Source organism: Terrapene carolina, unplaced genomic scaffold (assembly GCF_002925995.2).
Source record: "Terrapene carolina triunguis isolate 2854851 unplaced genomic scaffold, T_m_triunguis-2.0 Scaffold68, whole genome shotgun sequence".
NCBI classification, from domain to species: domain Eukaryota; kingdom Metazoa; phylum Chordata; order Testudines; family Emydidae; genus Terrapene; species Terrapene triunguis.
The window spans coordinates 36,634,549-36,651,682 of NW_020664419.1; the positions used below are offsets into that span (position 1 = coordinate 36,634,549).

The 17,134-nt window shown below is 44.9% G+C and overlaps 1 protein-coding gene across 1 annotated transcript in view; it reads left to right on the top strand.

Annotated features, from left to right (window-relative positions):
• IQUB (IQ motif and ubiquitin domain containing) overlaps nt 1-14,288 on the top strand; it is a 51,092-nt gene extending 36,804 nt beyond the window's left edge. The window contains exons 10-12 of the mRNA XM_026648921.1: nt 5,798-6,046; nt 10,045-10,230; nt 14,053-14,288. Coding sequence (XP_026504706.1) covers nt 5,798-6,046; nt 10,045-10,230; nt 14,053-14,220 — 603 coding nt within the window. The 3' untranslated portion in view covers nt 14,221-14,288. The remainder of the gene's footprint in view (nt 1-5,797; nt 6,047-10,044; nt 10,231-14,052) is intronic.
• The last annotated feature ends 2,846 nt before the right edge of the window (nt 14,289-17,134 follow it).

A 17,134-nucleotide genomic window follows, 5' to 3' on the forward strand; every position in this document is an offset into this window, starting at 1 on the left:
CAAATGGCTCATCAAGGGCCGTTCCTGGGTTCAGGTGCGATGTCATTTCAATGTAGTTCGCTCCACCTGTCATAATCTAGGTCTGTTAATAAATGAGGAAAAATCAACTTTAATTCCGGTGCAGCACAATAGAGTTCATTGGGACAGTCCTCGACTCCACTTGGGCCAGAGCCTTCCTCCCCAAGGCCTGATTCCAAGCCATGACAGACTTAATCTCTTACATGCAAGCCCACCCTCTCACCACCAGGTAGTTGGGCCACATGGCAGCTGGCATGCTTGGCTTCATCTCAGGCCTCTACAGGCCTGGCTGGCATTGGTCTACATCCCCAACAGACACAACATAGACTGCGTACTCAGGGTACTGGACCTGCATCCTGTCGTCCCTAACGTGGTGGTTGAATCCTGTGTCAGTGTTGGAGGGAGTCCCCTTTGCGGCCCCATCTCTGTTGGTGACCTTGGTCTCTGATGCCTCGGACCTGGGGTGAGGCCCATCTGGGTGATCTCAAGAACACAAGGACGTTGGTCGAGTCACGATTACCCCCTCCACATACACGTCAGAGAGCTCAGAGCAGTTTGCTTGGCCTGCCAGGCTTTCCTGCCTCATCTGAGGGGCAGGGTGGTTCAGATCCTGACAGATGTCACTGCCTCAATGTTCTAGATCAACAAGCAAGGCGGAGCCCACTTGTCAGCCCTTTGCCAAGAAGCTCTCTAGCTATTGGACTTCTGTGTTCAGAATGTCATTCATCTTGTAGCTGCGCTTCTCCCCGGGGCCAGGAACGTGCTAGCAGATCGCCTCAGCAGGACCTTCTCATCTCCCCACAAACGGTCTCTATGACGGGTTCCCCCCAGGGTGCGACCTGGAACTGGAGACCACTGAACCCACCGACCCACTAGCCTGGGCTCCCACTCCCCCTGTAATGCTGTGACAAGCTACAGACATGCTCCCGGTCTCACACTTTCACCAGCACATAGGTAGGGACACACCCAGCTGTAGTAACATGCAGACAGGCTTTCTGGCCAGCCTCTGCATGGGAAGGCTATACAGCTAGGGCACTTACCAGCTTCTCAGGTGCACACCCCCTCTGGAGGGTAAGCCCAAAATTATACCGTCTTGCGCTGCACAGAGGACTGTACACCGTAAGCTCATCAAGTTTGCCCTCTCCCTCAATGTGGAGAGAGAGAGGTCACAGCTTTCTGCCCCAAGATTTCCACACACTGGTTTTAGACAAAACAAAAACAAGTTTATTAACTACAAAAGATACATTTTAAGTGATTATAAATCATAGCAAACAGACAAAAGCAGATTGCATTTTTGTTTATTTGCTAGGTAATCTAAGCTTAATATACTAAAGAGATTAGATACGAGTAGCAAATTCTCACCCTAATTGCTGATTTAGTCAGTTTGCAAAGATTCTTGAGGGGCCAGCTGCACTTGCTTGCAGCTTAAAAACCCCAGGTATTCCTTTCACAGGCTAGAAATTCCTCTAGGCTGGGTCCAACCCTTCTCCACTAGTCCAGTCGTTGTACCCCAGGTGTTTCCAAGAATCTCTTTGGATGGGGAGTCAGTGAAGAACCACAATGATGTCACTCCCCTGCCTTAAATAGCTTTTGCATATGGCAGGAACCCTTTGTCTCCAAGCTTGGTTTCCATGTCCGGTCAGTGGAAAAACAGTGGTATTTCAAGATGGAATCCAGTACCAGGTGACTTGGTCACATGTCCCTGTAGGGTCACAGCAGCCATGACTCGGAGGCTGTTTGTAGCAGCCTCAGGAAGGCTCCCCAGGAAGGCTTCCCGGTGGGAGATTAGCTTCTTCTAAAACCTATTGTTCTTCCTAATGGCCCTTCCCAGCCAGCCATCTAGACTGATTGCATTCTGCCTAGTGGGCGTTCCCCAGGGGTAAACACATTTGTAGTAGATGCATAGACGATATTCCTAACTTCAGATACCAAAATGATACATGCATACAAATAGGATAATCATATTCAGTAAATCATAACCTTTTCAATGATATCTCACATGACCTATCTTGCATAAAGTACATTATAGTTATGCCATAACCATATCACAGTAATATCTCTCTGAAGAATATGGGGCATAGTGTCACAGTCTCTCTATCGGGAGGTGGTCAGCATCATCTTCCAGAGGTGGGAGACTCCCCAGGTGGACTTGCTTATGTCCAGGCAGAACAGAAAGTGCCAAGTGTTCTGTTGGGGGATCAACAAAGGTTCCCTGTCAGATGCCTTTCTGCTCCTGTGGTTGGGGGCCCTCATGTATGCCTTCCCTCCAGTACCATTAATCCAGAGAGTCCTCATGAAAATCAAGTGGGACAGGACAAAGGTTATCCTTATAGTGCCAGCGTAGCCATGCCAGCACTGGTTCTGCACGCTGCTGGACATCTCAGTGGCTGCCCTGTTACAGCTGTCACTTCGGCCGGACCTGCTGTCCCAAAACCATGGCAGTCTTCTGCACCCAAACCTGGCAGTGTTACACCTGACGGCTTGGCTGCTGCATGGTTGAATGCGGAGGAACAGGAATGTTTGGCCCATGTCCAAGAAGTCCTGTTGGGCAGCAGAAAGCTCTCCACCAAGGTGACCTACATGGCCAAATGGAAGCGGTTTACGTGCTGGACCTCAGACCAAGGTATTCGGCCCAAGCAGGCCTTGCTGCAGTTGATCCTGGACTACTTTCTGCATCTCAAGCTCCAGGGTCTGTTTCTTTCATCTGTTAAGGTCCACTTGGCCGCCATTTCGGCCTTCCATCCTCCACTCCAGGGCACATCAGTTTTCACTCAGGACATAACAGTCAGGTTTCTCAAGGGCCTGGAGTGACTTTACTTCCAAGTCCAGGACCCTGTCCCTTCTTGGGACCTGAATCTTGTGGGGTCACAGCTCATGGGTCCCCCTTTCAAGCGTCTAGCGTCCTGCTCCCTTCTCCCCCTCTCCTGGAAGGTTTCATTCCTGGTTGCAATAACATCTGCCCACAGAGTCTCTGAGATTACTCTTACCCCGGAGCCGCCCTATACGGTATTCTACAAGGACAAGGTTCAGCTGTGTCTGCACCCGACTTTTCTGCCCACGGTGGTTTCCCAGTTTCAGATGGGCCAGGACATATATTTACCTTTCTTCTTTCCAAAACCTCATAAGTCGTAGGAGGAGCACAGATTGTGCTCTCTGGACATCAGGAGGGTGCTAGCGTTCTACATTGAAAGGACCAAGCCGTTTCGTAAGTCAAGGCAGGTGCCAATCCAGGATATCTGCAGGGCTGCTACCTAGTCTTCCATCCACATGTTTACATCTCATTACGCATTTACCTAGCAGGCCCGAGATGATGCTGGCTTCAGTATAACAATGTTGCAAGCCAAATGATCATGAACTCCAAGCCCACCTCTGGGGATATTGCTTGAGTCATCTAGAATGGAATCGACATGAGCAAGCACATGAAGAAACAAAAATGGTTACCTACCTTTCATAACTGTTGTTCTTCAAGATGTGTTGCTCATGTCCATTCCATTACCTGCCCTCCTACCCCTCTGTCGGAGTTGACGGCAAGAAGGAACTTAGAGGGTGTAGGGCTGGCAGTGCCTAATATACCGATGCATGAGCACAGCACTCCAGAGGGTGCCACTGCTGACCCTATGGATACTGCCAAGGCAAAAATCTCCAACGATTGTGCACGTGGGCGCGCACACACCTAGAATGGAATGGACATGAGCAACACATCTCAAAGAACAATAGTTACGAGAGATAGGTAACCGTATTTTCTTCCCCTCTGCATGTTTTTATAAAAAGGGAAACATTTAGCCCTTATGATTTAATCCTCACATGCCAAAATACTAAGGGGCCCATAATCTTAGCTTTTATCTTTTGATTCATGTGACACATTGCATTTGATAGATTACATGGTGATTTACAGCAGTCCTGTTTTGCTGTTTTTCCCCATTCAGTTGTATTTCTACAGTTGCTTAGTATCTGGTTGTATACAATTAGTAGTAATTGCTTTGGACCAGGGGAGGGCAAAATACGGCCCACAGGCTGGATCAGGCCCGTCAAGGCTTTCAATCCGGCCCGCGGGATTACCAGCCCCATGGCGCAGCGGGGTTAAAGCAGGCTTCCTGCCTGCCCTGGCCCCACTCCCAGAACGGCCGGCACCACATCCCTGCGGCCCTGGGAGGGGGAGGGGGGCAGAGGGCTCCGTGCGCTGCCCTCGCCTGCAGGCACCGACCCCCGCAGCTCCCATTGGCTGGGAACGGGAAACCGCGGCCAATGGGAGCTTTGGGGGTGGTACCCGCAGGCGAGGGCAGCACGCAGCAGAGCCGCCTGCCCCGCCCCACCCCATCCCCAGGAGCCACTGCCATACATGCTAGCCACTTCTGGGAGTGGCGCAGGGCCATGGCAGGCAGGGAGCCTTAACCCCGCTGTGTGCCATTGCCACCCCAGAGCCACTCAAGGTAAGCAGCTTCGGGCCGGAGCCCGCACCCTGAACCCGTCCTGCACCCCGCAAAGCAACCCCCTGCCCTGAGCCCCATAACCCCTGCCTTGAGCCCCCTGACGCACCCCTCCTGCACCCCAACCCCCTGCCCTGAGCTCCCTGCCACACCCTGTACCCTCCTGCACCCCAACCCCCTGCCCTGAGCCCCCTCCTGCACCCGGCACTCCCTCCCAAACCCCTGCGCAAACCCTATATTCATGGCCCTGCATACAATTTCTCCACCCAGATGTAGTCCTCAGGCCAAAAAGTTTTCCCACCTCTGCTTTGGACCATAATAGCTGAGGTCTTAATCTAGTCCTACAAAATCAGTTGTTTTGTTCTTTAAATATTTTTAATAAATACAATAAGAGCAAAAGATGTTTAAAAAAAGCTAAACTGATTTTTAAAAATTTCAGATAAGTATTGCTGGCTTTTGAAACTTAAAGGCATGTTTAATATTAAGTGTTGCACACTTAGTCGCTTGTGTGGGCCGAGCTTATTGCAAACTCCAAAGGCTCCTTGCATTCCTCCATTCCACCCAACAAGCTCCTTTATGCCACTCTCCCATCTCCATCTATTTCAGGGACTCCCTGCAACTTCACCTTCTCATGCCTGGGGCTCGATGTGCTCTTCATTCTGTCCTCTGCCACATGCCAGGATTCCCCAGTCTCTACCCCATCAAGGGTTCTGTGTCTTCCCTTTCCCTCCTCTCTTCTATACCAGGGTTCCCCTTTCTCTCCCCCCCACCCCCATGCCAGTGGCCATGTGTACACATGCATTGTCCAGTGCCCCCGATTGTTCTCTTCCTCTTATTAATCTTTTTGTCTATGAGATAAGTCGTTCAAGGTGTCAACACTTTAAAATATTGAGAGGATAGGCAGAAATGAGATCGAGGTGTTGCTGGAAGGTGTTAATGGGTGGCATCAATCAGTTTTTTGATCTATAGACAATGAAGCCGTGACTGGGATAATCAGGTGGCAGGTCTCCATGTGTCCCCTGTTTTTCCCATTTAGGTTTTCTGATTCTCCACCAAATCAATAGGATATTGGCCAGTGATGTCTAGAACGTTCCCTGAGACTTGGGAATTGATCGAATGCAGCATTCAAAAGTTATTGCACTATGTACAGACAGAGAAATGCCATCAAGTTGCGTGTAAAACCTTAGCAAAATTAGCCAATAGGTGTATTGTGTACTGTAAGGCATTATATGTTCTTGGTAATGTTAAAACCTCACTCATTTAATAGGAAGACATTCAGTTTATATATATATATATATATATATATATATATATATATATATTAGAGCATCTTTCTTATCATCCTTCTGCAGGTTCCACCAGATCCATTAAAGCTTTATAAAAACATTTACTTCTGTCGTGGTTGCAAAAGTTACTTGCCCTCTACTGAATTCTCTGTGCCTGCTAATTCACGCACTGTTGGCAGGTGTCGCCGTTGTTGCAAGCTCGATAATGAGGCCCGGCGTCGAGAAGCCTTTTTGAAATACAAGCTTATGCTAAAAAATCTCAGAAAATCTGAAGCTGATTACCAGGATGATGCTAAAATCGCTTATGTAGTTCAGGTACTGTGTGAAAGAATAGTGTTGATAGTGAATATTAATGTGTTTGTGTTGAGCACCATTTTTTCCTGTTTCTGTGTATATATCACTGATACTAACAGCAACTGGTCTAAGTTGTTACATAGGGTGGTAGTTCTAATTTTAGACAGTGATAACCAAAAACTACATACATTTCTCCCTACGATATGGAACAAATGGTTTTTTCTTGAACCAAAGAAACACTCTTACTATCTTAAAGTATGGTTAGACTTTCAACAGTGATTGTAAAATAATAAAAACAGGAAATAATAAGAACAGGACCAGGAGTCAGGTGATCTGAATTTATTCTTAGCTCTGCAACAGACTGCCTCTGTGATGCCAAGAAAGTCACTTAACCTTACTATGCCACTGTATCATATATAAAATAACGATAATTTGTAATGGTGTTCTGAGTATTAATATTTGTTAAGCACTTTGAGATCCTCGGATGGAAGCTGTTATAGAAATACAAAGTATTATTTATTTTATTAAAATTACTAAAGTCTTCTATTGAGTTCTTGGGTAAGGAAAAAGCAGAGAAGTCCAGTTTTGAGCCTTCAATCTTACAGTTAGTAGAAGATTTGTATCTAGAGGTTTCTGGATTTTTTTATTTTATTTTGCAAGTATTTGTTAGAATTAAGATTTACTAAAGTTAGTTTCACTTTTCTAAACTATTTAGTATCTTCTATAATCCTTGGCAATTATGTGATTAATCAATGAACATGTTAACATTTGGAACAACCTCCTCATTCACACACACTTAACCTTTTTTTAAAAAAAAATCTTAGTTGTCAGTATTTAAATTATTAGGTACTCTCAAAGCACAGTTTATCTAAAGTAATCCAAAAGCCCAAGATTAGCAGAATTTTCTCAGGGGTTTGGCACTAAGAAACGACAGTATCAACAATAGAAGCACACTTTCTGACTATTTTCAGTGTGTAAAACATATTTCATACCTTATTGTAGTGCTTTACCAAAAAAGCTATAATAGAAGAGGATTAGGCTTCTACTATTATCCATGCCTATGTTAAGAAATATTATACAAGTAAATAGATTAAGTACTTTTCCTGTTTAAGAATACTAAAAAGAGATTTTTATTCTTTGTATTGGCACTAAATTACTGCTTGCCTTAAAATTTGGCTGTTCTCCAAGCCCTATGACAAATTCTCACTCTTGGATCTCTGCTTCATGCATGTGACTGGTGGAATTTCCCCAGCTAAAGTCTTGGGCTGACAAGCAATAACAGGCAGGTACATGCCTACCTCTGCCTGGAATACTGGTGGCCACTAAATGCCCCCACTCATTACTTCCTTTTTAATGACTGACAGCAAGGAGCTCACCTCAGCTAGTGATGGCAGCCCAGCCTTGAGAACTTCACAGTAGCATCTGTGGATATGGAGTCTGTGCTTCCTCTAGTACTATTTATGCAGCTGCCACCCAGGTTTGTTTAGTATTCTGAACATGGATCAAGGAGATGGTGAGGGTAACAATGAGTCTTATTACCTGAACAAATATAATTAGCCAGAGGAATCTCCAGAAGCACTCCAAATTTCCAAAGGGGACTGAGGAGGAGGAAAAAACACCAGCTTCTCTCCCTCTAATGCCAGGATGGATGAGAGCATCCTATTTATTTTAGAAACTAAAAAGCACTACACTTCTCTTTCGTTGCCAGCTTGATAAGAAACTTCAACCCTTCCTACTGGACAAGGACCTGGGCAAGGTGATCGATGCATTTGTCACCTTGAGACCTGATTTCTATACATTGTTGTTTCTGAAGCTTAATTCTAAACCAGTGGAAAGAGTTCTAGCTGGTACAAAATGTGGCTGACCATTTCTTCCATGGTTTCAGCCACCATGAACACCTCAAAGTTCCTCCAATCTGAAAAATCATTCTGGTTAAGTTTCAGTCAACTTCCACTGCCAGTTTAAGGCCTTGATCTTAATCTTCAAAGCAATTAATAGGTTAGGTCCTAACTACATTCAAGATTGAATTTCCATCTGTGAGCCACCAAGGCAGTTGCACTTCTTTGGGACAATTAAAATCACAAAGCATTTCAGAGTAGAGGTCAAAGCAATCTGTCGAGGGGACCCAGCTGTGGAATGGACTTCTAGAGAAGATATAGATTAATTCATAGTCTGACCACCTTTAGGAAATACAGCAAAACCATCCTGTCAGATCAAACTTTTCCACCATAACCAGAATGATTTTTCTTCAACGTCAAATACCCCTCTTTTGAAGGACAGAACTTATCTGTAGCAGAATTTTTTTAATCTGATAAGGTAGAAGAGCCAAGCACTATTGCCAATCTAAATTACTTGCAAGGACCTCATATAAATATGGTGAGAGATGGCACTAAGATGACAGCAAGTTCAGGCAGCATTTTTGGTGTGCAATGTGGCATCAAAAGAAGCTACTGCTTGGAATGGATGCTTGCTGATATGTCTTGTTGCTAGTGTCTGACTTTCAACAGAAAGTACAGTAATAACTCAAGGACTTGCTATGAAATGGAGGAAACGTATTTTGAAAGTGAAGGTGGAGATGAGACCAACCTTAGGAAGGCTAAAGAAAATGGGGTCTGTGGGACCAGCTTTAATGAGGCTCAGTAGTGTGGGAAGTAGGGTACACAACCTTAGCACAACAGAGGCAAAAAGGTTCTAAGCCCAACACATTCAAAGAACCCGTTTGTTTTTCCCCCAAGTCAAAGGTCTCAGTGGGAGCAGGACCAGGTTCTGGATTTGGAAGCAAGATGCATGAGAGTATAGGATGTGACATTTTGCAAGAGTATTGACTTGGAATGATTCCAGTCACCCCCCCTGTGAGGAATCTGATTTGTTAACATGTAAATGCCATTATTTAATTAAAGTCAAGAGATTTCTTTTTGGGAGAAGGGGAAAAGGACCTACTTCATGCTTGGTATGGAAGAAGCCTTATCTCAAAGTCCGTTGGCCTAGTAAAGAATCTTTTTGACTAAATCTTTCCTTCATTTTTCCATTACTCCAATGCAGAGAACACTTGGTGATGGAGTATTATAGAAAAGCTTGCCAAAGTTCAACATTAACTATGGCCCCAAACCACTTTTTGCTTCACAGACTATTTAAAAAGAATTAGTAGTGATTTCAGATGACTAGTAATAAATGAAAAAGTGAAATAAGTATAGGTGAATCATGACTTTACAGGGGGAAATATCAGATGTAAGGCCTGTATATAAAGAACTTACAGTACAAACCAGCCAAACACTAGCTATTTTTAAATCCTGCAGCACCACCACAGGATGTCACAATCCCATGGAGAGAATGAGTAACAATATCACTACACAATAATTAACTCTTTGTAGGACAGAAGCAGAGGGGTGGGAAGGGTGAAGTGCAAAACCTGTCATGCTTATCCAGGGGATGAGCCTCTTGATATTGTGCATCCTGAGTTACTTGGGTTTGCCCCCTCCCAATCCTCCAGCCCAGGTTATTCTGGCTGCATGCTGAATTTGACTTCAGTAACATAGAACGGCACCATAACTTACTTATTAAATTTAAACTAATTATGAACTCTAAAATACAAATATAAAGGAAGCTGATAAAGGACAAGAATCAGTTATTTATTAATAAGCAAGGACCAAACAAGTAGGGATCAGCATACACAGGAGCAGGGACAATGTAGATTAAATATAAGAAACTTTAAAATTATAAGCAATTAAGCAACCTGTCAATAGAAGATATAGAATTGCCATCAGCAGAAATAATCCAGAATAAATTAAAATCTGATTTTTAGGGATGATCTAAGACAAATTAAATCAATCCTGCCACCCCATAGTGTAGTAGGGTGGGCTAGATGACTGAAATGTTCACCCTCCTCTACCCAAAATTATTCTGTGGCATGTACACAAAATAATTCTAATTCAAAACATTTCCTAAGTGGTGGATAGGTAAGGTGACTTGCTGGTAGAATTAAGCATGCTTTATTCTTCTCAACCTGCTTTCAATTACAGCAAAAAGATCTACAGTACATGGTGGAGAACATTTGGGGTTGTCAGTCAGCTCTTAGTGCCTGGGATGATCTCCATGATTTGGTTATGGTCAGATGGGATAAGCACTGTGAATGGTCTCCATGGAACACAGTCCTCCTCACTAAAGATGAGGCAAAAGCACATCTCAAGCTGCATAACCTTCAAGAGGTAAAATGGAACTAATGCAATTTTTCTTTGTATATTTTGCATTTTATTAGAACCTTGTGACTAAAATTTTGCACTTAGATCCTCTGCATCTCAGTTGGCCCATTATAACTGCTTCATAAAAATAGTCCTGTATATATAACAGTGAAATCCTTGCTGATCTTAAACACAAAAAAGAAGCTTACAAGAAGTGGAAGATTGGACAAATGACCAGGGAGGAGTATAAAAATATCGCTCAGGCATGCAAGAGTGAAATCAGGAAGGCCAAATCGCACTTGGAGTTGCAGCTAGCAAGAGATGTTAAGAGTAACAAGTAGGGTTTCTTCAGGTATGTTAGCAACAAGAAGAAAGTCAAGGAAAGTGTGGGCCCCTTACTGAATGAGGGAGGCAACCTAGTGACAGAGGATGTGGAAAAAGCTAATGTACTCAATGCTTTTTTTGCCTCTGTCTTCACAAACAAGGTCAGCTCCCAGACTGCTGGACTGGGCAGCACAGTATGGGGAGGAGGTGACCAGCCCTCCGTGGAGAAAGAAGTGGTTCGGGACTATTTAGAAAAACTGGATGAGCACAAATCCATGGGGCCGGATGCGCTGCATCCGAGGGTGCTAAAGGAGTTGGCGGATGTGATTGGGGAGCCATTGGCCATCATCTTTGAAAACTCATGGCGATCAGGGGAGGTCCCGGATGACTGGAAAAAGGCTAATGTAGTGCCCATCTTTAAAAAAGGGAAGAAGGAGGATCCGGGGAACTACAGGCCAGTCAGCCTCACCTCAGTCCCTGGAAAAATCATGGAGCAGGTCCTCAAGGAATCAATTATGAAACACTTAGAGGAGAGGAAAGTGATCAGGAACAGTCAGCATGGATTCACCAAGGGGAAGTCGTGCCTGACTAACCTAATTGCCTTCTATGATGAGATAACTGGCTCTGTGGATGAGGGGAAAGCAGTGGATGTGTTATTCCTTGACTTTAGCAAAGTTTTTGATACGGTCTCCCACAGTATTCTTGCCGCCAAGTTAAAGAAGAATGGACTCTAAGGTGTATAGAAAGCTGGCTAGATCATCGGGCTCAATGGGTAGTGATCAATGGCTCCATGTCTAGTTGGCAGCTGGTTTCAAGCGGAGTGCCCCAAGGGTCGGTTCTGGGGCCGGTTTTGTTTAATATCTTTATTAATGATCTGGAGGATGGTGTGGACTGCACTCTCAGCAAGTTTGCAGATGACACTAAACTGGGAGGCGTGGTAGATACACTGGAGGGTAGGGATCGGATACAGAGGGACCTAGGCAAATTAGAGGATTGGGCCAAAAAAAACCTGATGAGGTTCAACAAGGACAAGTGCAGAGTCTTGCACTTAGGACGGAAGAATCCTATGCACTGCTACAGACTAGGGACCGAATGGCTAGGTAGCAGTTCTGCAGAAAAGGACCTAGGGGTCACAGTGGACAAGAAGCTGGATATGAGTCAACAGTGTGCTCTTGTTGCCAAGAAGGCTAACGGCATTTTGGGCTGTATAAGTAGGGGCATTGCCAACAGATCGAGGAACGTGATCGTTCCCCTTTATTCAACTTTGGTGAGGCCTCATCTGGAGTACTGTGTCCAGTTTTGGGCCCCACACTATAAGAAGGATGTGGAAAAATTGGAAAGAGTCCAGTGGAGGGCAACAAAAATGATTAGGGGGCTGGAGCACATGACTTATGAGGAGAGGCTGAGGGAACTGGGATTGTTTAGTCTCCAGAAGAGAAGAATGAGGGGGGATTTGATAGCTGCTTTCAACTACCTGAAGGGGGGTTCCAAAGAGGATGGAGCGCTGCTGTTCTCAGTGGTGGCAGATGACAGAACAAGGAGCAATGGTCTCAAGTTGCAGTGGGGGGAAGTCTAGGTTGGATATTAGGAAACCCTGTTTCACTAGGAGGGTGGTGAAGCACTGGAATGCATTACCTAGGGAGGTGGTGGAATCTCCCTCCTTGGAGGTTTTTAAGGCCTGGCTTGACAAAGCCCTGGCTGGGATGATTTAGTTGGGAATTGGTCCTGCTTTGAGCAGGGGGTTGGACTAGATGACCTCCTGAGGTCCCTTCCAACCCTGATATTCTATGATTCTATGATAATGACTACCCCTTTGTTGATATCTTAGTAAGCTTGTCCACATCTGCTTTTTCAAAAGGATGACATTTAAGTGTCACTGACACTTATTTGATTTATGATCACCTGCAATTAGACTGTAAAAACTTATGCGCTGTTCTGAGTTGATGATGTCACAAAATCTGCTATTCTCTGTTAGTAAAGATAAATTAAATTAAAATAATTTGTTAAGGAAATCCTTGAAACTACTGCCTTGAAACTGTTACATATTTTGTCAAAAGAAAAGTCCTCTATCTAAAGATGCAGTAGCTTGGCAGAGGTCCCACTCTGAGGAACCTAGACTTAATACAGTGGAATATTTAGTATTTCAAAGCTCAAGAGATTTCTTAAGAACTAGATGTATCAGGTAAAATGGGTTACAGTCTTTTGTCTCTAGGCTACTGGTTTATGTTGGTAGTGTCCTAAGGTCATTGCCATGTAGTGGCTGTTTGGTGGCCAGTTCAATTCTTAGTGGCATATGGCACTACTTAGTGGCATTACTTTTTAAAAGATAAAATAAGTTTCAGACTGGAATCTCTGAGTTCCTTCCTTGAGTCCTCATTCCTGAATTAAATCAACAAGGCTGCTCAGGCAACTGGAATCTCAATTACTCCTTTGTGCATATTGGTGTTTTTATAATTGGCAGTATCCCTTTTGCCCTCTGTTTGGCAAAAGTTCTGATTGTGTGGATATCTGGCCTGACTGTACCAATCTTGATGTCATTAGACAAAGGAACAGTCTCCACTAGCTGAGGCCCCAAATTTAAGTTTGTGTTTAAAATGAAAATTAACCTCTCCCAAAATATTTTCATGTTTTTTTTACTTAATTTCAATTTTAAAAGTTTAAACATTTCCCTTCCAATAGCTATCCATGCTACTAGTGATGAGAGTAGGGAGAGTAAGAGAGTAACATTGCATTTCATGTCAGAGTTAATTTGTTTATGATTGTGTGGGTTGCTAATCACCAGAAATGTAGTAAGGTCTGTGAAAGTGATTTCATTAACAACACTCCTGGATTGAACTGCAGTCTGAAAACTGAAATTCCAGTGCTGCTTCAATTAACCCACAGCGCCCTTTGTGTATTTAATCTAATTATTCTAGTATCAAATTAAATATAGTACTGTATTTTGTAGACATTTCTACCTTGCAGAATGTTGGGTAATTGATTGAACTTCTAGAAATAGAACACTGGATAAAAACCAAGGCTGCATAAAATGCTACAAAATGGTTTTAAATGGTATGCCCTGATGAGCATTTATAAAAGCTTCAGTCCAATTCCAATTAAGGTACAGTTCCCTTACATATTAGCTTAGAAAAACACAAGTTTAAGCATTGCCAGTCTCCTCTTGATTTTCAAAATTTTAAAATAATAATAATAATAAAAAATAAATTCACATTACTCAAAAGATAATAAGGAAATATAGGGAGACCTAGTCTGGGGAGATGCTGAATGATTTTAATAGGCGTTTAAGGCAGTCATCACTTCACAGGAGGCACTCAGTACCTTCCAGACTGAGGCCTTAAAAGATGACTACCTTCTGCTGTATCTTACTGCATTAAGTAACATGTCTGGATTTGAATGTTATGGTTTGGTTTGTTAAACAGTTTGTAGTTCACTAGTGCAGTGTTTATACTATACAGGATATATAGCAACATATAGATAAGAAATTTTGATTGCATTTAATAAAATTTCGGTTTTCTTACCTTTCAGGCGTATGAAATGGTATTTATTCACAGGATAAAGCACAAACATATCCTGGCAAAGAACTATTTCTCTCAGATTCCAGAGATGGCATCATTTTTGCATAAAGGTGATGATCAGGCTCATACAAATGAACTGTTAATAACTAAGCCTATCCGTGCTGGTTCAAAAGCATAACTCGTCAGACATAAAGCTATCTGAATTATTGATTAACATGACTAACTTAATTGGAGTAAAGAATTGTTCTGTTTCATCTATAGATTAATTGTATTCAGGGAACATGTATCAAGATAAACTTCCAAGGATCCAATACTCTGATCCTGACCACTTATTGTAATAATTGCATTTCATGTTCTGTGACTGCAAGCGTGTTACGTTTTTAAACATAAAATAAAACATTTTTAGAATACAGTTTGTAAAATTTATCATAATCATTCCATAAGCTCTTCAAACCTGAGGTTGTCTTCTTGTATCCTTAAGTGCCTACTGCTACTGCAATATAAATAATATTGAAGAGATTTAGAGAATTTCCTTTATACACAATTTCTATTTTAAACAATATTATACTACTAAGGGTATGTCTACACTACGAGAGTAGTTCGATTTTAGTTAAATCGAATATGTGCAATCGATATTAGAAAGTCGAACGTATGTGTCTACACTAAGGACAGTAATTCGACTTTGTCAGTCCACACTACCAGGGAAAGCGTCGACATTGGAAGCAGTGCACTGTGGGCAGCTATCCCACAGTTCCCGCAGTCCCCGCCGCCCATTGGAATTCTGGGTCGATCCGCCAATGCCTTCTGGGTAAAAAAATGTGGCGAGGGTGCTTTTGGGTAACTGTCGTCATCCGTCAGTCACTACCGCCCTCCCTCCCTCCCTCCCTGAAAGCGCCGGCGGGAAATCAGTTCGCGCACTTTTTGATCAGTGACAGCGCGGACGCCACAGCACTGCGATCATGGATCCCGCTGCGACCATCGCTGCAATTGTGGCCGTTCTCAACACCTCGCAGCTTATCATACACCTTTCCCTGAGGCAGATGCAGAGAAATCAGGCGAGGAGGCTACGGCACCGCCGTGAGGGCCTGAAGTCGGAGAGTAGCACAGAGCTGTCAGAAACCACGAGCCCCAGCGCCCAGGACATCATGGTGGCAATGGGGCATGTGGATTTTGTTGAACGGCGATTCTGGGCCCGGGAAACAAGCACGGACTGGTGGGACCGCATAGTGCTTCAGGTCTGGGATGAATCCCAGTGGCTGCGAAACTTTCGCATGCGGAAGGGGACTTTCCTCAAACTTTGTGAGTTGCTGTCCCCTGCCCTGAAGCGCAATGACACCCGCATGCGAGCAGCCCTGACTGTCCAGAAGCGAGTGGCCATAGCCCTCTGGAAGCTTGCAACGCCGGACAGCTACCGGTCAGTCGCGAACCACTTTGGCGTGGGCAAATCTACCGTGGGGGTTGTTGTCCTGCAAGTAGCCAAGGCAATCGTCAAGGTACTGCTGTCAAAGGTAGTGACCCTGGGAAACGCGCAGGCCATCATAGATGGCTTCGCTGCGATGGGATTCCCAAACTGCGGTGGGGCTATAGATGGGACTCACATCCCTGTCCTGGGACCGGGCCACCAGGCCAGCCAGTACATCAATAGAAAGGGCTACTTTTCAATGGTGCTGCAAGCACTGGTGGACCATCGGGGACGGTTTACAAACATCTACGTCGGATGGCCGGGCAAGGTTCATGACGCTCGCGTGTTCAGGAACTCTGGTCTGTTTAGACGGCTGCAGGAAGGCATTTACTTCCCGGACCACAAGATAACTGTTGGGGATGTGGAGATGCCTACAGTGATCCTCGGGGACCCAGCCTACCCGCTAATGCCCTGGCTCATGAAGCCCTATACTGGGGCCCTGGACACTGCACAAGAACTCTTCAACTACCGGCTGAGCAAGTGCAGAATGGTGGTGGAGTGTGCTTTTGGCCGTCTCAAGGGGAGATGGAGAAGCTTACTGACTCGCTGTGATCTCAGCGAAACCAATATCCCCATCGTTATTGCAGCTTGCTGTGTGCTCCACAATCTGTGTGAGAGCAAGGGGGAGACCTTTATGTCGGGGTGGGAGGTTGAGGCAAATAGCCTGGCTGCTGATTACGCCCAGCCAGACAGCCGGGCGATTAGAAGAGCCCAGCGGGACGCGCTGTGCATACGGGAGGCTTTGAAAGCCAGTTTCAAGGCTGAGCAGGGTACCCAGTGACTTTTAAGTTTGTGGACACAGAAGCTGAACTTGCCCCCGTTTCTTTACCCAGTTGTCGTCGACTATCCTCTCCAGTTACATACCCCCTTCACCCCCTTCCCAAAAAATAAAATCTGTTCTGTTTTGTTAATGGACACCGTTGTCTTTATTACTGTTTTCGCGGGAATGTTTTAAACCTGGGACGCAGACTGTGGCGGGGGGCGAGTTTAGTGTTGTGATGCAAATGATGCTTCTAAACTCCAGGAATGACAGGCTCTGCGGTGGTGGACTGGTTGTTTCAACGGAGCCTGCCAGCCCTCCTGGCCGGGACTGCGTGTATGTGTCGGCTATGTGACTGTCTTGCAGGGGGAGGAGGGTTACAGATCCCCTGCTGCGCGGCTCTGTGATCCAGGGTAAGGACCGCTGCATAAGATCTGTAACTGCCCTCCCCCGCCACCAAGTCACAGAGCAACACCACCCCCCCCCACCACACAGAACATGAAAACCACCTCCCAGACTGACCAGGATAACTAGTCACTGCACTGTATATGTGCCCTGCTGCTGGACCTGCCCCCTGCTAAAGGTGACTGTCCTGTCCAATTACCAAGCCCCTTCCCCCCCCTTCAGACAGACTCTCATCTAAAAGAAGAGGATGGAAACAATAATGAACAAAAACGTATTTTTTATTAACAACCGCACATGGAACGGGGGGGGTGAAACTTGGACGGGGTCTTGTGTGAGGCAGGTAGGAAAGGACTTTTCAAATTTTGGGGAATGAGAGCCTTCTAGTGGTAGAGCAGTCCGCAGGGGTGGAGTGAAATTTTTCACGGCCCCTTCCGCCCCTCCGTGTTTGGACTTTGGGTGAGGGGG